The sequence below is a fragment of the Helicoverpa armigera genome, chromosome 18, assembly GCF_030705265.1.
Source record: "Helicoverpa armigera isolate CAAS_96S chromosome 18, ASM3070526v1, whole genome shotgun sequence".
Lineage (NCBI taxonomy): Eukaryota > Metazoa > Arthropoda > Insecta > Lepidoptera > Noctuidae > Helicoverpa > Helicoverpa armigera.
In genome coordinates this window covers 6,971,499-6,993,502 of record NC_087137.1, presented here as the reverse complement: position 1 = coordinate 6,993,502, position 22,004 = coordinate 6,971,499, and the positions used below count along the sequence as shown (strand labels likewise).

Sequence of the window (22,004 nt, the reverse complement as noted above, 5' to 3'; positions counted from 1 at the left end):
TCAAACAAGTCTGAACCTTAAAGTCACTTAATTAATTGAGCTTAACATTATCATCAGATATGATTATAAAACTGGCGGGCATCCGAGTAAATCGGCTCATTACGTGGACCATCATGAAAACGTGTTTATTAAAACATGCATTTTTTTATTATAGGCGTGTGCCTACAAACTCTGTAAACACATTTGCATCCCGACCGAAAGCCCGCCGCAGAAACCTCAATCGATCGCTAAAAAAAATTCATCGCATTATAGGTACCCGTCGGAACTACCTATATAACTTTCAATACAAAAACGCTATCTCAAGTTCAAAAAAATGTCAACACAAAATTGAATCTTGCGTCGTTGATATAAAACCGGTGTCCATTCTTCGAACATAATCTCATAAGCTGTTGTGAGCAGTGGAGATTCCAATACAATAATACGTGCACTGGGCCGCGCGCGCGCACTCTGATCTGACCACTACTGTGCATTTCCCACGGGCAGCGAGGTGCGCCGCGCCGCTCACTCCGTATAGCGCGGTCTCGCTCGCTCCTGATGGACTGCCGCTCTTTCGTTAAACGAAGCACTCCCACACACGCCGTCGGTATTTCAGATTGTTCTGAGGTGGAGACCGACATACATTACGTCAGCCCACAGCTTAGCTGCTAGAAGTTTGTTATCGATGTAACACTATGCTTTACGCGCCCTACCCGACAATGTTTTAACATGACTCGACGTTTAGAAATTATACAGCGTCCGAGTAGCTAACCTGTATTGAATCATTGCCCCTCAATTAGAATGCATTGTACACGACTAATTGTTGGAACTCTGAACATTCTAGAATCTTTCTTAAAAAATAAACTTGAGATTAGAACATTTTTCTTTGCTACGCTTAGGAATAGGCTATGCATGTTTTACAGTAATTTTTCTCACTTTTGTTATCTTCAAAATTCACCAGCCCTATAATCTTTGTGTCAGTATAGATATCTGCTTAAATACTAGTAAATGTTACGATTTTCCTAAATCATCTAAATTGGCAATAATTTTATACTCGGAAATTAACCGGAGAATTCCGCCAATCACAAATTGCAACAGTCTGATTATTAGTGAGAGGCAACATCAAAAAGAGTATTTCGCGTTATCACCTACTTTCGAATACATTGACGTGACTTGAAGATCTTTGAACAGAGCTTGGCTATCAAAACCATCAATGTATTTAGAAGGATGGTCTGTACTCATTTGGAGAAATGGAAAACAAAGTATCGTGGTATTAAGTTGTCTAATTCACATCTGTCTAGAGCGCGTGCATTCGGCGTCTCCTGTCAAGCAAAGCCGCGGGGCAAGACTTCATTGCAGTTAATTAGGGCGAAATATTTCGGAAACGTTTAGTTTAGATCATTCGTGAATAATTGAGTGACGCGATAAAGGGATAATTTTACTTTTTTTGCTAATAAAGCTCTGTCTCACTGTATAGTTTTTTGCCTACTATTTTTACCTAAGTTTCACCTGCGCCCCATGGAAAACAATTTCTTGTACACGTATGCAATACAGCCTATGACACCGCGGAAAATTTAGCTTGCCAAGAGTGTAAGAATTTTTCAAATCGGTTTAGTAGTTTCGGAGCCTTTCAGAACCAAGTACAAACAAACAAAAAAACCATGTTAACCATGGTAGCAGGTTAACCTGACCTAAATAATAACCTTGTTTCTAGTTTAAATAAAGTGTCCATTTCGACCGCGCGGCCACCTCATAATTTTTGATGAAACTTTGCCAGGAATTAGTAGTAATTTGTTACTTTTCACTCCTCTTTTCCTGAATTTGTTACAAAAAAAACCAAGCCGCTATGACAAAGAACAGTTGGCCGCTAGAACCGCCACTTGCCGTAGTCATCGCCCGTGATTACTCAGAAACTATACAATGTAGATAGACGAATGATACATCAAAAGAAAGGTCTTAATTTGTTAAATTTGTTACAAAAATAAAAAAGGTCAAAACGTAGATATACAAAAAGTTATGCAATGTTAAGTTTTCAGGTTATGAGTAGGTAAGTATATCACCGTAGGCACCAAATTAATAGAGGCTAATGTGTATAGAAAATTAGTCTTTAATTTGTTACAGCGAAAAAAGACAAAAAAATACTAGAAAGCAGGTTCAATAATATGTTAGAGTCGATTTTAGTTGGCCGCGCGGACGGCAATATGCCTAAAATACAATTTCGTTTTTCTCGTTATTAAAAGTAGGTTTTAGCTTAATTAAAGTACTAGTCGATGGGTAACGTTACCTAGTTTGAATAAATATAGCGAATTTAACTGCAGCATTCGTATTTTAGGAGATATTTACAAAAACACAGTGGTATGAAACTGTATGAGAGTAGGGTGTCCATGCATTTTCACATATTCGAAATTTTCGTTATTCACGTCTTATTTTTTTAGGGAGAGTGCATACTTTATAAAAATCAAAGTCACAAATAGATTAAAATTTCTTTATTTACAATCAACACAAAGGCAAACAAATCAATTGTTTGCCTTTGTGTTAACACAATGTGTCAAAAATGTGACACAGAGTTGAAAGGTGAACTTAAGCTAGGCGAGATCATAACATTTGATTTAAACGGAGCTGCAGACTCAGTTTTACTCACTGAATTGCCGATTACTCTTAGCATTAAGGATAATTATTATTTCTTAGTTGGTACTATAGAATTTATACCAGGCACAAAAATAGGCCACTATAAATGTCATTTTTTAAATAACAATAAATATTTTTGTTACGACGACAATTCTTTTAAAATTGAAATAAGTACCTCTAAGAAAATATGTCTACATTCTGTGTCACATATTTTCGTGTCTAACTGACACGAAAATATGTGACACAGAATTTATAAATATTATGTTAGTTTATGAAGATTTTATATTTATCTGGTTGTCTTTTATTACTTGATTTGTTTGCCTTTGTGTTGATTGTAAATAAAGAAATTTTAAACTATTTGTGACTTTGATTTTTATAAAGTATGCACTCTCTCTAAAAAAATAAGACGTGAATAACGAAAATTTCGAATATGTGAAAATGCATGGACACCCTACTCTCATACAGTTTCATACCACTGTGTTTTTGTAAATATCTCCTAAAATACGAATGCTGCAGTTAAATTCGCTATATTTATTCAAACTAGGTTACGTTACCCATCGACTAGTACTTTTAAGCTAAAACCTACTTTTAATAACGAGAAAACGAAATTGTATTTTAGGCATATTGCCGTCCGCGCCAACTAAAATTGACTCTAACATATTATTGAACCTGCTTTCTAGTATTTTTTGTCTTTTCGCTGTAACAAATTAAAGACTAATTTTCTATACACATTAGCCTCTATTAATTTGGTGCCTACGGTGATATACTTACCTACTCATAACCTGAAAACTTAACATTGCATAACTTTTGTATATCTACGTTTTGACCTTTTGTAACAAATTAAACAAATTAAGACCTTTCTTTATCATATCATTCGTATATCTGAGTAATCACGGGCGATGACTACGGCAAGTGGCGGTTCTAGCGGCCAACTGTTCTTTGTCATAGCGGCTTGGTTTTTTGTAACAAATTCAGGAAAAGAGGAGTGAAAAGTAACAAATTACTACTAATTCCTGGCAAAGTTTCATCAAAAATTATGAGGTGGCCGCGCGGTCGAAATGGACACTAAATAAAATAGGAAAACTTACTCTTCATGCATGAGTGCTTAATGCTGTCCCAAGAGCGATCTAGTCCTACGGGTTTATATTTTTAATGCTTTTCAACCACGATGAAAGAAGCTCTGAAAAGGTAGAAGTTTCATAAGAAAACGGGATCAACTGAATAAAAAAGTTGAATTAGTAGAAAATGATTTATTTGAAAAAATAGTGAACTTTTTGTTACAAAATAATTTTATAACAACACTAGCGTATCTATAAAAATATCAAATTATGTAACACTTATACCTACTTAATTTGTATTTTATACCATCTTTAAAAATACGCGCACTAGGACGACATATTTAGTCACACAATGAGGTAGGTATTATGAATTAAATTGCCATAGGTACCTAGTGTAAGCACACTTTTCTAGAAAAACACGTTTTACGTGAGTTGCAAATTCTATGAAGCTGATGTCTGCTTGACTCATCTGGAAGTCTCCGGTTTTGTCCTTAGAGCTCAGGATTTTTGGACCCTTAGGATTGCGATCGGATTTTGCAAACATCATTTAAAAGTTTAGTTAGTTGTGTCCATAGAAAAATACAGTGGTAAAGTGACTGTCGCTTCTTTGACATACGACAGTCAAAGGCATCAAAGGCAGTTTATAAAGTACAAAAGTGTCTGAAAAGAAATTAAGCCTCTTGGTATGAGTTGAACAAGACTTAATTTTATTTGGCATTTTTTTTCTACCACACAAAAGAAACATTATTTCTAAGATTTTCGATTTATAAAATCTGAACTCAGGATCATCACTTTAAATCATAAATCTGGCTACATTATTTTGGAGTGTATTTTGATATTAAAAATATGTATTTATTTTCTAAATCAGTCCACATTAACGTACTTAGTAATACACTAATATTACACTAGATTTTAATTTAAACATGAACAATAGAGAGCAATATATTCTCGTCTCCGCTGGCTTTGTGGGTTTTAAAAACTTTCACAGAGCAGCCCGTAGACTGGAAGTCGGTGATTGATACACCGATGCAAGTAAATGTCGGTCCTGCGCCCGATTGTCGTCCCATCGGGCTATGATAGTGAAAGAATAGTGAGTGCACTAGTGTATGCTCAAAATCTCGTGCACTATAATAGCGAAGCTGGCAGATCTAATTATATGAGAACAGCCACCGTGGCCGAAATCGGCCTTGAACCCCATTATTACTTTCGTCTCAGAATCCCAAAACACAGTAAATAAATGTAGCCCAAACGTATACACTGCATTTTACGTTCCGAGTCCTACAAAATAACAAAAATTCGCGCTCGCTGTCTCTTGCCTCCCTTTTCAACAAGTTTATACATATTAGCTTCATTTGTAATATCAGTTTGACCAAGATCCGAGTCCCTGATTCCGGGTTTGCTGTTAAGAATACGAAAAAAATGGTACCCTAACTTAAATCCAATATGGCGGATGTCCAAAATGGAGGACAGACTATTTGAAATGTACCCCAATGAAATGGGTATCAAATGAAAGGTATGAGGGCGTGGGTTTGCTTCCAGGTCAGGCAAGTACCAATGCAACTTTTCGAAGTTTGTATGTACTTTCTAAGAATATATCGATCCCACAGTGCCTAAAGACAAAAGTCTTCAATCAGTGCGTCCTACCTGTTATGACTTACGGAGCCGAAACGTGGACCCTAACGGTACGGCTGGTCCACAAGTTTAAATCGCTCAGCGGGCTATGGAAAGAGCTATGCTCGGCATTTCTCTGAGGGATCGCATCAGAAATGAGGTAATCCGTCAGAGAACCAAGGTCATCGACATAGCCCACCGAATCAGCAAGCTGAAGTGACAGTGGGCTGGCCATATTAGCCGAAGAACCGATAACCATTGGGGTAAACGAGTCCTAGAGTGGAGACCACGCCTCGGCAAACGTAGTGTAGGACGTCCTCAGGCACGGTGGAGTGATGACTTGCGCAAGACGGCTGGCAGGAACTGGATGCGAGAAGCCGAAAATCGATCTCAGTGGCGTGCACTTGGAGAGGCCTATGTCCAGCAGTGGACTGCGTAAGGCTGATGATGAAGAATATATATCTTCGCCATCAATGAATGACTGTGTTTTGGATGACACGTTAAACTGTAGGTCTCGGCTGTCATTGAACATCGTTGGCAGTCCTTACGGGTAATCAGGAGTCAGTAGCCTGACGCCAGTCAGTCAGTCAGTAACCAAGGGGTATCGGATTGCCCGGGTTACTGGAGGTCAGATAGGCAGTCGCTCCTTGTAAAGCACTGGTACTCAGCTGAATCCGATTAGTCTGGAAGCCGACATAGTTGGAAAAAGGCTCGGGAGATGATAATCCGGCAATAAGTTACGTATTATTTGTAGAGTATCCGCGACTGTAATTGCGTGTTGTTGTCGCAATGTGTAGTTTGGAAATGAAATTGATTCTATTGGGGTTAGCTGTTTTGACCTCAACGTGTCAAACTTTTGTTGACTCCGGCAACTGAGGTGGAGATGGCAGTAAAAGAATAAGTTGGAATGACTTTTCGTTATTCTATTATTGAGCTAAGATTGCCCTAAAAAACTTATTACAATACGAATAATATCAGCCCAAACACGAGGTAGTTAATATGTACTGTTGCCGAGTTCCCTCGACCTTCTCTCGTCTGCATCATCAGGTCAGCTCCAAACCTTCACTATTACATAAGTGTTATCAAACATACGCCTCAGTGCCAAGTTTTTACCCTGCGCATGCCAACAACTTTCGAAAGTTGTCCTCAATTTCTCGGGGTTTTCATCATCCTCAAGGACCTGATGATTATGGAACTACTTAGGAGGTATACCCTATCAAACAAAAAAGAATTTTGCAAATCGCCAGAGGCGTCTACGAGTAATCGCTGAACAAACATAAAAAAGTCGGTTAAAAATCGGACTTCGATTGAAAGGTAAAGAATTTATTGTGGCTCAAATCAATTTTGTTGAGGTTAATGCTTCAAAAACCTCAAACTTGACTGGTTGGACAGCGATATTATTAAGAAAATAGAACTGACCTAAACAGGAGTAGGCGGCGATTACTTACAATCTATGTACTTATGTTTAAGTACTTACAAACATAAAAAAAATACTTTGACAATTTTAAGAATTAACACAAATGATGATTATTATTGAGATTGCGTCCTGACAATTCTAAAAAAACATTAAAATCTATTCTATTAAGAATTGACCATGTTCAACTTTTAATAAACACTTCTATAATTAAACCTAAAACAATTTATTTTGGCCATAATTTTAAGAACATACAATTAAATTGAATCCACAACTTTCTTCACTTATAATTAATCACAGTTTTTATTTCAATCATTTAAGACATATAGTAATTACATAAAAATCACAATGTTTTGCGTTGGGAACATTTGGCAGGAAAAGATAATACCCAACGCATTACATCCGAACAAAGAAAGTAGAATTGTCAGTCAATTTGTACTTCGAAACAGCTTTTTAGAAATACACAGAACACTCCCTCTTTTGTGCATACAAACTTCATAGAAATGGTCCAGGGGCCTGATTTTGCTAACGTAGATAATAATGTGACTATTGGATAAAATGTAATCTCAATAGCCGTTTTAACTTTATCGGGCATTCTGCTACTAATGTAAGATCAATCGTATCGTAGCTAGTCTATAGGGTAGTCTGCTCTACAATCATACTGCAATCGGAAATCATTTGCAGACAATATGATTCATTATTGAATAACAAAAAAGGAGAAAAAGGTTTATTATATTATAGCGCAAACTACCGTATAGACCAAATGACAGACCAATCGCAAAACAATGAGATGTTACTGGAATACGATTGGTCTTATATTAGTACATTTTGACATTTTTAACTTAGCAGAAGCGGGCCTCAGTTATACAAAAACAAGGAAACACGGAGGAAGGAAAAACGAGCGGAGATTCTATAAGGCAGGTAGGTCAGGCGCCCTTTTGTAGGTCAAATAACATACGGTAGGCGAGACCAAACCGACCAGTAACTAGTTAACTAACGAGGCATTTCAGTTGGGTTGGGTTGCATTTGGGAAGCTACGTCGAGTCCTAACCTCGGCGATCCCACAGTGCCTAAAGACAAAAGTCTTCAATCAGTGCGTCCTACCTGTCATGACTTACGGAGCCGAAACGTGGACACTGGACGGTACGGCTGGTCCACAAGTTTAAAGTCGCTCAGCGGGCTATGGAAAGAGCTATGCTCGGCATTTCTCTGAGAGATCGCATCAGAAATGAGGTAATCCGTCAGAGAACCAAAGTCATCGACATAGCCCACCGAATCAGCAAGCTGAAGTGGCAGTGGGCTGGCCATATTAGCCGAAGAACTGATAACCGTTGGGGTAAATGAGTTGGAGACCACGCCTCGGCAAACGTAGTGTAGGACGTCCTCAGGCACGGTGGAGTGATGACTTGCGCAAGGCGGCCGGCAGGAGCTGGATGCGAGAAGCCGAAAATCGATCTCAGTGGCGTGCACTTGGAGAGGCCTATGTCCAGCAGTGGACTGCGATAGGCTGATGATGAACGAGGCATTTGGGTTCCTCGAGACATCTGTCAAGAATTGGACTTGATTGATTGGTGATTTGGTTTAAAAAAAAATGGTCCCAAAGAAGGCGTTAGAGGGCAAAGCCCGGAAGTAACGTTCCTCGTTCCCCGAACACCCGCATTTTGGTACGCTACTTGGGATATTTTGCGTTATAACATCTCCGCTAGTCATTTTGTCCTCCATGGAAGGAACTTAAGTAGCTGCCTATTTCTACGAAGCACCATATTAGCACCGTTATCAATACTTCTGTATACCTCTTACTCTTATACTAAAATCGGTATCACTAGATAATACTTCGATAGTTGAATCTATAACAATAAAATTGCTTGAAAGTGGAATGTCCGTCAGTTGCACAAAGCTTCATTAAATCTATTGCTGACACTTCTTATATTGCTATTTTGTTGACTAAGAAAAGGTCAGCAATAGGTTCAATTCAACTGAATGTGTGTCCTTTACTCTTAGCTTTGCTAAATTACAATCAACTTAAAAAAACTATAATAAAAAAAATAGAAACGAAAAAAATATGTACTATACAGTACTAAATTATGAGTCTAAAGATTACAAGAAGAACAATTTGTCTTGTAAAACTGCAGATGGCGTTTGGTGTATACTGTTCCCTACTAGGTACGCTAGTTTGTGAGCGTATTGGCAAGGAGCCGGGACTCTGACGGTGCCAGGCCAATTGTAGTACAGATGGCACATTTTGTACGTGATTCTTTGGCACTGATCCGGTGTCATATCACTAGAGTCGTGGAGAACTACGTAGTGGGTAGGCGTTACCGTACCTTGGTTCACCTTCTGGGATACTATTAGGAAATCGTACCTGGAAACGAGACGTTATAAATTAGGTGGATGTAAAAGAATAAAGGTGACAGAAATATCGAAAATATCGATGGATCGAACTACAGTACAAATCCAAAAGTAAAATGAACGCCAAAATTCCAATAGTTATCTTTTTCATAAAGAGGATTAAGCAATTCTAAACTATTAAAAACACGCCGTTAATCGAGTTCGGATAACTGTCATTGAATAACTTTGGCAATCGCTATGGGTTAAGCCAGTAAGTCTGACAACCAGTCTTACCAAGGGGTATTGGGTTGCCTGGGTAACTGGGTTGAGGAGGTCAGATAAACAGTCGGTCCTTGTAAAACACTAGTACTTAGCTGCACCCAGTTACACAGGTAGCCGATCCCAACATAATTGGAAAAGAGGCTCGGGACATCATGAGTCGGATAACATTACAAGTTATTTAGGAACTTACCAATCGCGTCTAGTTACGCCGTGATCCACAATAGTACCAGGATTCGGGTTTTCCAAGCCACTACCGCACTTCATAAATATCCTAGTGTTTATACGTTTCTGTACCACTATGTAAGTAAGCCGAGGTTTGTATTCACCCTCGAACAACGATAAACAAATCTCCATTTGTGGTATTTCGAATTTTTGGATCACTTTAAATTCGCCGTCGCCTACACCATCCCTGAAATTAAGAAACCATAAATTTTTCGACTGCTAATATGCACTACATACTGCTGGTATTATTGAATTTTTGGAATGATTTTGAGCTTATCTTTCATACCAAAAGTTAGTTCAAGAGTTGAAAATAGAATCATCGGCACGAATATTGAGCGCTGACCTTCACCTGCGCAGAAGGGATTTATTAGCAAAGAACCAATCCCGAGTGATGGCTATGACGCGATGCGCTGCGGGCCAATAACCACTTTAACCCGCACTCGCGCCTCACGTCATACCACAAAAGGGACCCAATAAATTACTTCTGCGCAGGTGAAGGTCAGCGCTCAAGATTTGTGCCGATGATTATACTTCTTATGAACAAAATAGGATTTCTTTAGGTTTAAAAAGTTTCATCTCAAAACTCATGTCAATGGTCAAAGGACCATGCCCATCTGTGCCCCAGTAACGCCCAGAGAAAATATATTACAAGATAGCCCTATTAAATAAAAACTAGAATTATGGTGATAATTTGAAGTCTTAAAAAGCACCGGTTAAAAAATAAAAAAAATAAGACATTCTTGTTGATATTGCAGTACATGACATCGTTTCAATCATGCTTTATTTATTATGGTCTGGAATCTCGTCCTTCGGCCCATGTATATATTCATTTACTGTATACAATGTATTCAAATAACTGACATGTTTATCTAATAATAATAACATACAATTAAGTCATGAATTCGTGATGATCATGAAGTTCCTAGTGAAAAACTAATAGCAATGCTGTCTATAAACGATAAAATGTATAAAAAACCAGTGGGAATTTATCATGTTTAATGTCCAATATCTTTTGAATCGGTGCTTTATATAATATTAAATCTAGATATCTTACAAATATGGCTGTAAAGCTATCGTATGACATAGAACTGGAATTTGGGCATTGCATGGCGTTGCTGACTTTTGACTCCATACTAATATGGGCATGATCCTTTATGTGAAAACTTTCTACATACCTGTATATAATGATTCTCTCAGGCAATTGCGAATTGACTTTGATGTAATGCTTCAGAGAGTCGACGAAACATTCCTTGAGGCTGTCCACTACTTCCTGACCTTTGGACTGAAACACTACCCTTGAGTACCAGTGCGTCAACGCCTGGTTGTATGATGCTACGAAGGCTGGAAGTAAAAAAGTTATGTGTTCATAAATTTTACTGAATTAAGATGTATTTTGGCAGAAGTTGAGCAGTAAGCCCCTTCGAGATTACCTACTATACTACATTTGAGTTAAAATTATAGGGCTTTTTACTCAAACACATATTGAACTAATGAAATACTACTAAAATAATGGTTTAAGTTACTGTTATTTACGGTTATACGGTTTCACAGGCAATCTATGAGAACTACTGCAAGTATTAGTATAGATAACGTTTTGAGCTTGATGCACTTACCGCAAACACTCTGCTTCTTTCTAGAAGCATCATGGTGTGAGTCGATGCCTATAACCATGGCGGACTTGAAAGGTATATTAATATTCCACAGTGTACCGCCAATCTTACAATTCATTTGCAGCAAAATCTTCTGAGTTATTGACCGTATCTTGTTCTGATTCATTAACGTACGCGCGTTTATAACCTGAAATTTAAAATATGGGAATTACCACTGAAACTATTACTTTCAGTTTTCATCTCGCTGTCTTAGGTCACTGATAACATGAACGTCAATTTTCTTAAACAATTTTAAAATTAAGAATTTAATTAAAAATTAACAGCTTTAATTATAAACGTGAATGAAATAATAAGCAATACTTAAGGGTTATTTAAGAAAATTCTTACTTATAAACGTTGCTTAATATTTTCTTAACTAACATTTAATCACTACTTAAGGTGGTAATTCGTTAAAATGATGCTTAGAAGATGATTAGAGATTTTTATAAGTAAGGCTGTAAGAATTTAGCCCATGTCTGATGGGAAAAACTTTGTGTACCCGGACACAAAGTTGCTTTAGTTAATCCTTGCTGATGTAACAGCTATCTGACAGTAAAAGTACGTTAAAAATCGTTCCAGCCGTTTCGAAGATTAGCCATTTATCATTATTGTGTCTTATTTTCCTATTAACTTCATAGTGCAATTTGGATAAAATGCATTTTTAGATGGAAAAAAAAAAATTGGGAACACAGGTTTAAATAATTTACCCCTGTACACGGACAAAATGTCTGTTGGACATGTCTATTATAATGGTAAGCATAGATTTACCTGTGATGGAATAGGATTATCTGCACAGCAAATCTTCTTAATAGCCCCATAGCGGTCATCCCTGGCCGATGGGCATATCGCCACCACAATCTGCAAGTCCGATGTGATGACTTTCTTCAGAGTTAGTACGTAGGAGTCAGTTCGGTCGTTTGGCAAGCGAATCATTTCTGGTTCAGCCACGTTGATGCCCATCGGACGGCAGGAACGCTTCATTGTTTCTAAGAAATCCTGTAATTATTTACACATGTTGCTTTATTTTGTTCAGTTTTATTGAAGTAAAGAAAACAGAAATGCGTAGGAAAGCTAGTTTGTCAACAAGAGTTGTCCATAGCTCCAGTAATTATTAACATTATGTAATTTTTTTTATGGTATCAGTGAGAGAATGCATTTGAACATCTTTGCAGTCGTTTCGGGTAGTCAGAAGCCAGTATGTCTGACAACCAGTCTTACCTAGGGATATTGGGTAGTCCAGGTAACTTGGATGAGAAGGTCAGATAGGTAGTCGGTCCTTGTAAAACACTAGTATTTAACGCACCTGGCGAGACTGGAAGCCAGCCCCAACATGTTTGGAAAAGACTAGTCAGGAATGAGAGAATATAATGTAAATTCAACTTGAATTTGAGATATAAGCATTTACGCGTTTCAGTTGTATTCTTTTTTATTCTAACTAGTAAAGGTACTAGAGGTTTTATTGTTGAATTATATTGAGTTTAGATTACCATATGTTAAATTTTAGGCTGTTCAATCACAATAACTCGATTTCGGGTGACTTGTGGGTTGGAACGTTTCTGCATAACTACGTCCAATAATCTTGAAAATTTTGCAACAAAACTGTTTAGTAAACTTACCCGAGCTACTTGTTTGTCCCTGTCTGTATATAACACCACCCATTTGACAATATCGATTGCCTGGATTACATGGTTCCTCGTCACCTCAGCGTTCCACTCCGCATTAGGTTTGCCCGGCACTTTGACGTTATTACCAAAGTATAACGTTTCTGGTTGCAATGTACGGGCTGTGAGGTTGATAGTTTCAGGTGCTATGCTGAGGCCCCAACCCGCTAGACGACTTCTTGCCGTTTCATTGTTCATTACTGCTTCTATATACTGTAAATTTTTGGTGAAGATGGGATTAATATTTGATGGATTTATTTGGACTTGGAATGGTAATGTTTTTATTGAATACAAAATGTTAGAACATTTTGCGGATTTGCGCAATTTAGTTATATTTATTACGAATAATAAGAAGGATATATGCGCTGAAGGAGATCTCACAAATTTAATTCTAACCATAAAATTTTTTGCTTCCAGATTTATAAAATTTCAAATTTTTTAAATCTTTAATCAAAATCAAAAATGACAAGATTTTTAAAACAGTCAGACTAAAAGAAACATTACACTTGTTTACACACAAACATAGCCCTTTTTGGCAGATAAATCTCAAAGGCAAAGTCGAAAGGTTTTTATTTGATATAGACCTATAGCTTTTGCCCGCAACTTCGTTCGCGTGGAATAGTGACTACCAGCAGATTTTTGATTTGACCAATAGATGGCGCTATATGTCCGGAATAATTTATTTTTTATTTTTTTTGTAATAAAAACTATCCTATGTCCTTTCTCAAGTTTCAAGCTATGTCTGTACCAAATTTCACACAAATCGGTTTAGTAGTTTAGGCGTGAAGAAAAGACAGACAGACAGACAGAAAGACAGACAGACAGACAGACAGACAGACAGAGTTACTTTCGCATTTATAATATTAGTTTGGATATTAGTTTGGATTAGAGGTGCTTCAGGTGCATCAATAGCTAGGTGCACGGTTCGAAAGAGTGGCTCTTATGGTGAAGAACCGGCAAGAAACTCCATAGACACTCTTTTCAGAGACGAATCTTTTAAGTGTTTACAATATTCTAAAAATCTTACCTTTTTAAAAGCAGCATGACGTTGATTAGGCGTTATCTTGGTATGTGCGGCGACGTCTTTCATCAGTTTGAAGTTACTCCTTTGATCATCAGTGAGACCAGTCAATTGACACAGCTCAGGTACCAAACAAATCATGAAGTCTATCTTTTTCTCAGAGCCCGACATGAGTTTTGAGTCCCTGAGGATTGATAGTAAAAAAAATATATATTTGTGTAGAAAGTGAATCACTATCATAAAAAAAAATTTGTTTGTATTGGCTAATAATTGTCGTGGTGGCCTAATGGGTAGTAAGAACCGACCTCTCGAGTATGTGTATGTACTTTCTAAGTATATCTTAGACACCAATGGCTGATAAAAAGGTGAAGGAAAACATCTTGAGGAAACCTGGGCTATAAAGTCTGAAATTGCCAACCCGCATTGAGCAAGCGTGGTGATTAATGCTCAGTCCTTCTCCAGGAGGCCTGTGCCCAGCAGTGGGACGATAAAAAGGCTGTAACTGTTTGTAATGGATAAACTCAAAGACTATTTCATCATTAAAGGTACAGTATCTGCAAGTAACCTAGGCAAAATTTTTTTTTCTTTGTGTTTTTTTATCTGCTATCAGTCTACTTAGCCTATGATCAGATGCGTGGAGATACAAAAATGAGCAATATAACAAAAAATTACCTGGATATGAGCAGTGGCTGATCATAATCCTTTATCTCAATACCGTAGTTATCTTTATAATAGTTAATGTAGGAGATTTGCACTTTTTTACCGTTTTCTTCCTTCTCAAATGTCGATCTTGGTGACTTTGTGTCGTCAATACTGTCTACTCTGTAAAAGAAAAGTGAGAAATATTAGAATAAGCATAAGAAATGTTGTACAATAAAATATAAATATAACCGACCCCATGTCTGATGTCCTCCTAGTCGATTATCGGCTACGGTGGCTGTTCTCATGTAAGGAGATCAGCCAACTGCGCAGGACATATTATAATGCACAAGCATTTGCGCAGACACAGATGCACTCACTATTCCTTCACTCTCATAGCCTGATGGGACGAAAATCCGACACGACCGACATTTACGTGCTCTCAGAGGCACGGGTGTATCAATCGCCAACTTCCAGGCTCCGGGCTGCTTTGTGAAAGTTTCTAAAACCCACAAAGCGATTTCGGCCCGACCCGAGAATCGAACCCGAGACCTCATGCGACAGCTAGACCAACGAGGCAGTTACCCTAAGCAAAATGACACATACTGCACAACTTACCTGAACATTTTTTTATTATAAGTAGTCATAACGGAACAGCCAACTAGACGTTCCGCCATAGCTTTCTTCCAACCAGCTCCTTCGGCTTGAACCGTCTCTTTGATAAATGACAGCACTGACTGTGTTCGTAACACTTTATGGGTGGAGTCCAGTGTCAACATCAATCCTCCTTGGTATTCGTCGACAGCTGTCACGTAACTAAAAAAAAATACGTATAGGTTATGATGCTGTTGTGATCAATATGCGGATTGGGCAAGTTTCATAATAAAGTGATCGCAAATTGAGAAATTAACAAGATATGTGTTAATCACAAAGTAGGTCTATTTGTAAGTGGTTTAATTATAATAACCGAGTAACATAGAAGAAAGAAAGAAAAACATTTTATTCAAATTAAAAGTCCAGGATAAAAACTATCCTATGTTCTTTCTCAAGGTCAACTCTTTACCAAATTTTCTTAAAATCAGTTCAGTGGTTTAGACGTGAAAGCGTATCAGACAGACAGAGTTACTTTCGCATTTATAATATTAGTAGGGATTTAAAAGAACTTACCCAGGCCAAACTTCCAGTCTGTGCTGCGGGATGGGTATGCCAGCTTTCTCATTAAAATGATTGCGACCAATTCTCACTAGTTGCAAGTCCTTCATAATAGATTTGAATATAACGTTGTACATATGAATCATTTCACTCAGACGTCGGGTTCTACGAAATATTATCTGCAAAAGAAAAAAACGGTTGTTAAGGTGCTTTATTTAATAGGTAGCGGGAAATATTGGATGTTTTACTTAAGTCGTGTTAGTTACACTACTTTATAACTCAAGAATGGCTGAACCGTTTAAGCTGAAATTAGAGGAGAGGTAGCTTAGATCTGGGAGAAGGACATTAGATAGTTTTTGTCTCTATCCGGCTGCGGGAGGTAATTACCTAGGGGTGCAAGTGAAATCCAGTTATACAGTTATATTTTGCATTAAAAAGTTTATCGTAAGTATATTACATTTCAATTGTAAGTTAACTAAAGTTATAAAAAACATTGAATTTGTAATTTAAATACACTTACAGTTATTTTCACTTTGCTGTTATCAAAGGGATTTGTTGAGACCAAATTCAGAGCTTCTTCAGGCAGCTTATGAGGCACATACAGAGTGGTGCCGTCAAAAGATTTGTCTTTAAAGTACTGACGGTGTTCTGAAATGGTACATTACAGGTTTTTTTAGAGGTGTACTGCAAGAAGGTCACATGCATCAAAATGCAATAAAAACTTGTCCATTATTATCCTTTGCATACTTTTGGTGTTGTGCGTAGCTAATGCAGAAAAAAATGTAACAAGTTTTTTCAAAATGTTAAATTAATCTTACAGTCAAAGAATCTGGCATAGCTCTTTTTCTGCTAAAGAATTAATCATTTTTGATGTTTCTTAATTTAGTCATCAACATCCTGAGCGTTTTCCTTACTATGTTGAGGTCTGGCTTTCAGTCTGAGCCAGATGCAACTAAGTACCAGTGTTTTACAAGGTGTGACTGCCTATCTGACCTCCTGACCCCTATAAACAGTACCCCTTGGTAAGACTGGTTGTCAGACTTACTGGCTTCTGCCTACCCGTAACGACTTCCAAGGATGTTGAATGACAGCAAGAATAGTAGTAATTCACAATAAACTTACCACTAAGAAGTTTGAACCGCAAGTTCTTAAAGTCCTGCTCAGGGTCATATCGTACTTCGTATTCATACGCGTTGTTCTCTTCGACATTCAAGTATATGAAGTTAGCGGTGACCTCTACAGGTGTGCCGCTCGTGCCAGTCCTTACTACCGGAGGCGCATCACTTACTTCTCTCTGAAAATGCATTTTTAAAGTTAATTATATGTATTATTGGTGGGTAGGAGTGGAAAGGCCCTATAGGTAAGAGAAGCATAAACCAAGAAAGCGATGGGTGGATGACATCAACAGTATAGCAGGAGTGAGATGATACTGAGTGAGTGGATACCTACTAACTGCCAAGAACCGGGACCAGTGACTTAAGTTGGAGGAGGCTTTTACCCTAACTAGAAGGACTACATAATAGTAACAAATAACAAAAATATGAAATGTCTATGTATAAACAAACGTACTTAAGTTATCAAAGACAAAGCTTTATTATTAAAAAAAGTATTAAAAATTAATATTATTATTTCGTTCCTCCAGTACGGTTTCGGTCACGTCAACTCCTCTAAGGTACGTTTTAAATGCTAGCTGCCGGTTTTTTTTATCAGATAGAGTGTTTCAAGAGGAAAACCTTCCTCTATAAATGTATATTCATTAAATAGCGGGGCAATACTGTTATTCCGCGCGAAGCCGGGGCGTGTCGTATACGATAATTGGCTAGTTAAGAACAGAAGTGATCCAAGTAACATTTTTGGCAAAATGGAGCTAAGTCGACTTTTGGGACTTTTGAGTATGAAGTGAGGTTGTGCAAAAGTAATCCAAGTGCTACTCAGTACTTTTTCAAAAAAACTCTATTATGTTACGTTTCTGTATTTCAACAAATATTGCTATTTTTTACAAAAATTATATCAATATTTTTACCAAAATTGTATTTACTAAAGAAAAACAGCTATGAAAGTTTGAGTTATGTTTATATCTATCAAATAACATACATATTTTAAATCATGTGCTCAACATAATTATGATATTCATAAAAACGCATTTCTATGAGTATCTCAACTTTTAAAAAATGCTACTTGGATTACTTCTGTTCTTACCTAGCCAATTATGTACTTACGAATGGTTTTCTCGTACGCTCGTCACCAGGTGGCTTAGAGACAGACACGCTTGCTTCAGCCATCTTCTCTGTAACCCGCTCCACAGCCTTTGCCGCATCGCCTGCCGCTTTCGAAGCTTGCCTGCACATATTTGGATTTCAAAAATCATTTATAAAATTGGTTAAATCATATCATACATATTTTTGTCTTATAACTTCCTAGTTCAACTTGTAACAACTGTAAAATATTGTTAAAACTGGCTATTGGCGTGTCCAAAGCACCTGTAATAGGTCTATATGAAATAAAAACCTTTGACATTGAAAAGCGTTTATTCTTAGTAGGTTGAAAATCATCACTTTATTTATATTATCGGCAAGGATATTGAGCCTTGACCTTCACCTGTGCAGAAATGATTTATTGGTTTATTGCCATAAGTGTACAGTGCGCAAAGCGATCCTCACTCTTCCGCCGAGAGCTCATTATCCGTGCCGATAACTATACGAACGTCGAAATTGCATGAGACAACCCCCAAAAATGCTCACACTTCACCATTTCTCATATGTTATTACGGGGAAGAACTGGCGCAACAAACTACCTAGCAAAACAATATGTCTGTTTTACAAAAAAAAAAAATCTTTATTGAAGCTCAGCAATGTGTGCTACTATAAGAACCTAAAGATTTATGTTTGAGGGTCGGTATTTTCGATTATACATAGGAATTTGTATAAACCCTGAGTTCTAGATTTCTATCTATCATATTGTATAAGTATCATTGTATATACAACATGCTGCTTACACTAAAAGTGATTAAACAGATATCTGGTATGTATGTGCATGTGGTATGTGTATGTGCATTAATTTATACATATTTTTAATATAAATGAACCAAGCTTAGAATTTACTTACAAAGATTGTAGCAGCTTCAATCCCCGGCCGGCACTTTTAGGAAGCGACGGGCTAACATCGCTGGCAGGTGAAAACACAGGCCCTGTAAAGTTATAATATTCTTTATCAATCACAGCCAAAGTCAGGAAATAAAACAAAAGTTATAGATCTCGTCAATCTTTATGGAGGCTAGGAACAATAGAAATCAATAATTTTCAATCAATTCAATCAAATCATCTTTAGGTATCAACTGACGGCGGAGTTGCGCCAATTGTGGGTTCGTAAATGTGCTAAATTACTTGTGCGCCGATATTGACTTTGGCAAGAAAGATTTGATACAAAAAATTCATTACGTTATATTATGTACAGTTTCCCATCGTCACCCCATTACTGAAAACTGAAACCGCAACCAGTGAATTCACACATTGATAAAACTGAGGAGTCTGAATTGAATTACGGAAAATGTTACATATACATACACAATTTCAAAGTAAATTACTTAAATTATTCTTTTAATTGAACATGGAATTGTGGTGGACCATTATCTTCTTAACTGTTGTTCTAATAATAGTGGCAAATATACCTAGCTAAAAGAAGAAAATCAATGTTAGCTACATAAGCTCATGCCACAAGCAAACATATTTTGTAAAATTATCCTTATCGCCAAAATTTATTTATTTATTTATTTACACAATCAAAAATTGTGTATTGAAACTTGGCTGCAAAACACTTTTTGAATGTCAGAAATTTACAAAAGACAGCCCCCAATTCACCCACACTTCACGTCATTTCTCTTCTACATACAAAATGTCGCATTTTGCTTATACATAATCCAAAGTGGAAAAGAAAAGTTAAATTAAAACTAACCTCCTGGTTTTTGCTGGGCCTTCGCAAGCAGCATGGCAGCTATCTTGCCCCTCCCACCTATTGAGGTAGCTCCGGATAGCATTGAAGATGTCTATAAACATTATAATAAGGAATAAGACCATTATAAGTTTCTAAGCTTCAACAAATTGAGTAAATAACTTTTATACATAGAGCAACTAAAAAGCATGTCATTATTTTATAACATAGGTACCTAATTTTCCCAAGGTGAACGAGTTTAACTTCAACCAAAGTTGCATTATATAACTTTTTCAGAGTCTTAAAGTATTGAAACCACTTCTTTTGTATAAGTTATTATTGTATGTATCAATACATACCAAATGTAATACCCATTATGTTTTAAAGTGTAACCATGGAGTTTCTTGCCCGTTCTTCTCCATAGGAAGCTACTTTTGGAATGGGCAACTAGAATCAACCTTATTTATATTTTTTGATGTTCATAAGTGCTTGTAAAGGCCTAAATGAAATATTTGATTTCAGTTGACATGACGTAACTTACACCAGAGACCAAGCTTTGAGGTTCCGCACTCGTAGCCACGCTAGGGGCAGTACTAGGCCCTGGTGTAGAATTGGGAGACGCCTCATCAGAAGACTCCATTGCTTGAGATTTCTTTAGGGCTTGGAGAAGGGCCAAGCCCCTCCCGCGTCCCCTCGACGGATCTGCCATATTCACACCTATAACAGACAAACATGGAAATAAGTATATATTTAGAAATATTTTACTTATACTATAGAAAAGTAAAATGAAAGAGATCAATACATGTCAGTTAGTTATCTGATAGTTAAGGCCCTGTGCCAAATAAAGCCTGCTTACAATTTCTGCCAGATATTGCTATCTGAGACCTGTGGAAGTTATAGTACCTGTCTCGGTCAGTGGGTCGTCTTAGGGGCGGAGTCTCATTCAACTATTACTATGGAAAAAAGCCAATAATTCCGAGTAGGTAGGTACTAACTACACAATGAAAAGTACTTACCTACCAAAAGATTTGAGTTTCCCAAAAGCAGGGTAAGCAACTGAAGCAAACTTAGGGCGCTTCCAACTTATGCGTTTCTTGACGGACCGGCGCCGCACTGTTAGCGCACAGTGCTTTTTGTATGAAAAAAGAGGATCGTCCGTACGCTGTACAAGACGCCATGAAACGCATAAGTTGAAAGCGCGCTTATATTAAAGTTTTAAAAAGTTTGTGACGCGACGAAAATAGCTCAATCAAACAAGAAGGTACACGTTAAAATTGTTGGAAAAAGCGGGTAGGTTCGCTTATAAGAAACGTAGTGAAGGTCAGTGCGTTGAAAAGTTAATTCGGGGCAAGACTGCCCCGAGATTTTTACTTGAACAATAGGTAAGGAAGTTAAAAAATGGCAAGAAAACAGTCTACCTACTTTTGACAAAATGTAGTTTTGTACCTAGGTACTTATTATTACTTTGAACTTATTCAAAAGTGAAGCAGTAAGCGTTATCGTTAAAAACCTCAACGAAAATGCTTGCTTGCATAAACATAAGTATTTATCAAAGTGATTGCTAAACATTTCTTGGCTTTACAAAAATACCATACCTAAACAATTTTACATAGAGAATCTCGTTAAAATAACCAAGATACAGAATTAATAGTCAAGCTTAGTTATTTGATGAAATAGTAAAAAAGTAGTATACAGTTTGTCATACCTTCAAGTTATATTATGTTTTAAATAAAACAATCAGTAAACACAAAACAGGACTCACGCTTTTGCGATTCTTTTCCACCATAAAATTAATCTCCACAGACAAGAAATAAGAATGAACGAGCTTTAACAGATAAGAAGAAAGTACACGAACGAACGGAGTCAACAGTATAGACAATAGAGAGCAAAGACCAAACTATGTTATGCTCCTGCTACACCTGCGTTAGCGTTAACGTTAATGTCAATGGCCAACTACGCGTTACTTATTGCATTAAAAATGCGTGTTGGCTACACTTACGCAAAGAGTTAATCCCTCATGAAGTAACGCGTTAACATACATTAAAGGGATTAAACTCAGACACACAAAATAATTCTAAAAACTAAAGCTTTCTCATTTGACCATTCCATTACCGTGCTCGTAAAATGCAGTTACAACTTAAACAAAGTATCTACACTCGTCCTTGCATGCGTGCAATGAGATGGCATTAATGTAGCCAACATCACTTAGCGCTATAAGCTACGCACTAAAACCCTTTGATGCGTCCAAAAAACCGACACCCGAGTTATCGCTTAACGTTTAATGCTATTTATATTGCCATTAGTATAAATTGACATTAAAACGTTGGCCACATCTGCGTAATGCCAAAATTTAACGCGTTAAGACGCAGGTGTAGCAGTAGCATTAAGCTTACTTGAGGACATAGACATCATATAGTAAACAGGACTGCGCACTTA

General features: G+C 37.2%; 1 protein-coding gene and 1 long non-coding RNA gene across 4 annotated transcripts; both read right to left on the bottom strand.

Moving 5' to 3' along the window:
* Window positions 1-2,067: 2,067 nt before the first annotated feature.
* Window positions 2,068-3,169, bottom strand: LOC135118109 (uncharacterized). Its single transcript, XR_010277368.1, has 2 exons — window positions 2,505-3,169; window positions 2,068-2,460 (listed from the first exon to the last, which is right to left on the bottom strand). It is a non-coding gene; the product is annotated as an uncharacterized LOC135118109 (long non-coding RNA).
* A 670-nt stretch (window positions 3,170-3,839) lies between these two features.
* LOC110379241 (piwi-like protein Ago3) lies at window positions 3,840-21,405 on the bottom strand. Of its 3 annotated transcripts, XR_010277352.1 has the most exons (18): window positions 21,274-21,390; window positions 20,110-20,285; window positions 19,593-19,683; window positions 18,747-18,828; window positions 17,861-17,981; window positions 16,764-16,935; window positions 16,162-16,289; window positions 15,657-15,820; window positions 15,108-15,305; window positions 14,523-14,672; window positions 13,857-14,034; window positions 12,785-13,042; window positions 11,937-12,164; window positions 11,133-11,316; window positions 10,695-10,860; window positions 9,488-9,706; window positions 8,156-9,049; window positions 3,840-8,070 (listed from the first exon to the last, which is right to left on the bottom strand). XR_010277352.1 is itself a non-coding variant. In XM_064039076.1 (17 exons), exons 2-17 carry the CDS (start codon window positions 20,275-20,277, stop codon window positions 8,785-8,787), a joined length of 2,772 nt encoding a protein of 923 aa, XP_063895146.1. In that variant the 5' UTR covers window positions 20,278-20,285; window positions 21,331-21,405; the 3' UTR covers window positions 3,840-8,784. The 3 variants fall into 3 exon arrangements, 2 of the variants coding, with proteins under 2 accessions (XP_063895146.1, XP_063895144.1); XM_064039076.1 differs by having other exon boundaries at window positions 3,840-9,049; window positions 21,331-21,405; XM_064039074.1 differs by having other exon boundaries at window positions 3,840-9,049.
* Between the last annotated feature and the right edge of the window lie 599 nt (window positions 21,406-22,004).

Bases quoted from the DNA above. Each gene is read 5' to 3' on its own strand.
- LOC110379241 (XM_064039076.1), bottom strand. From the start codon at position 20,277: ATGGCAGATCCGTCGAGGGGACGCGGGAGGGGCTTGGCCCTTCTCCAA. The intron at 13,043-13,856 runs GTAAGATTTTTA...AAAAATTTACAG, and splicing joins GTCATGCTGCTTTTAAAAAG to TATATAGAAGCAGTAATGAA. The intron at 9,707-10,694 runs GTATGTAGAAAG...TCTTAATTTCAG, and splicing joins GAGAGAATCATTATATACAG to GGATGGTGTAGGCGACGGCG.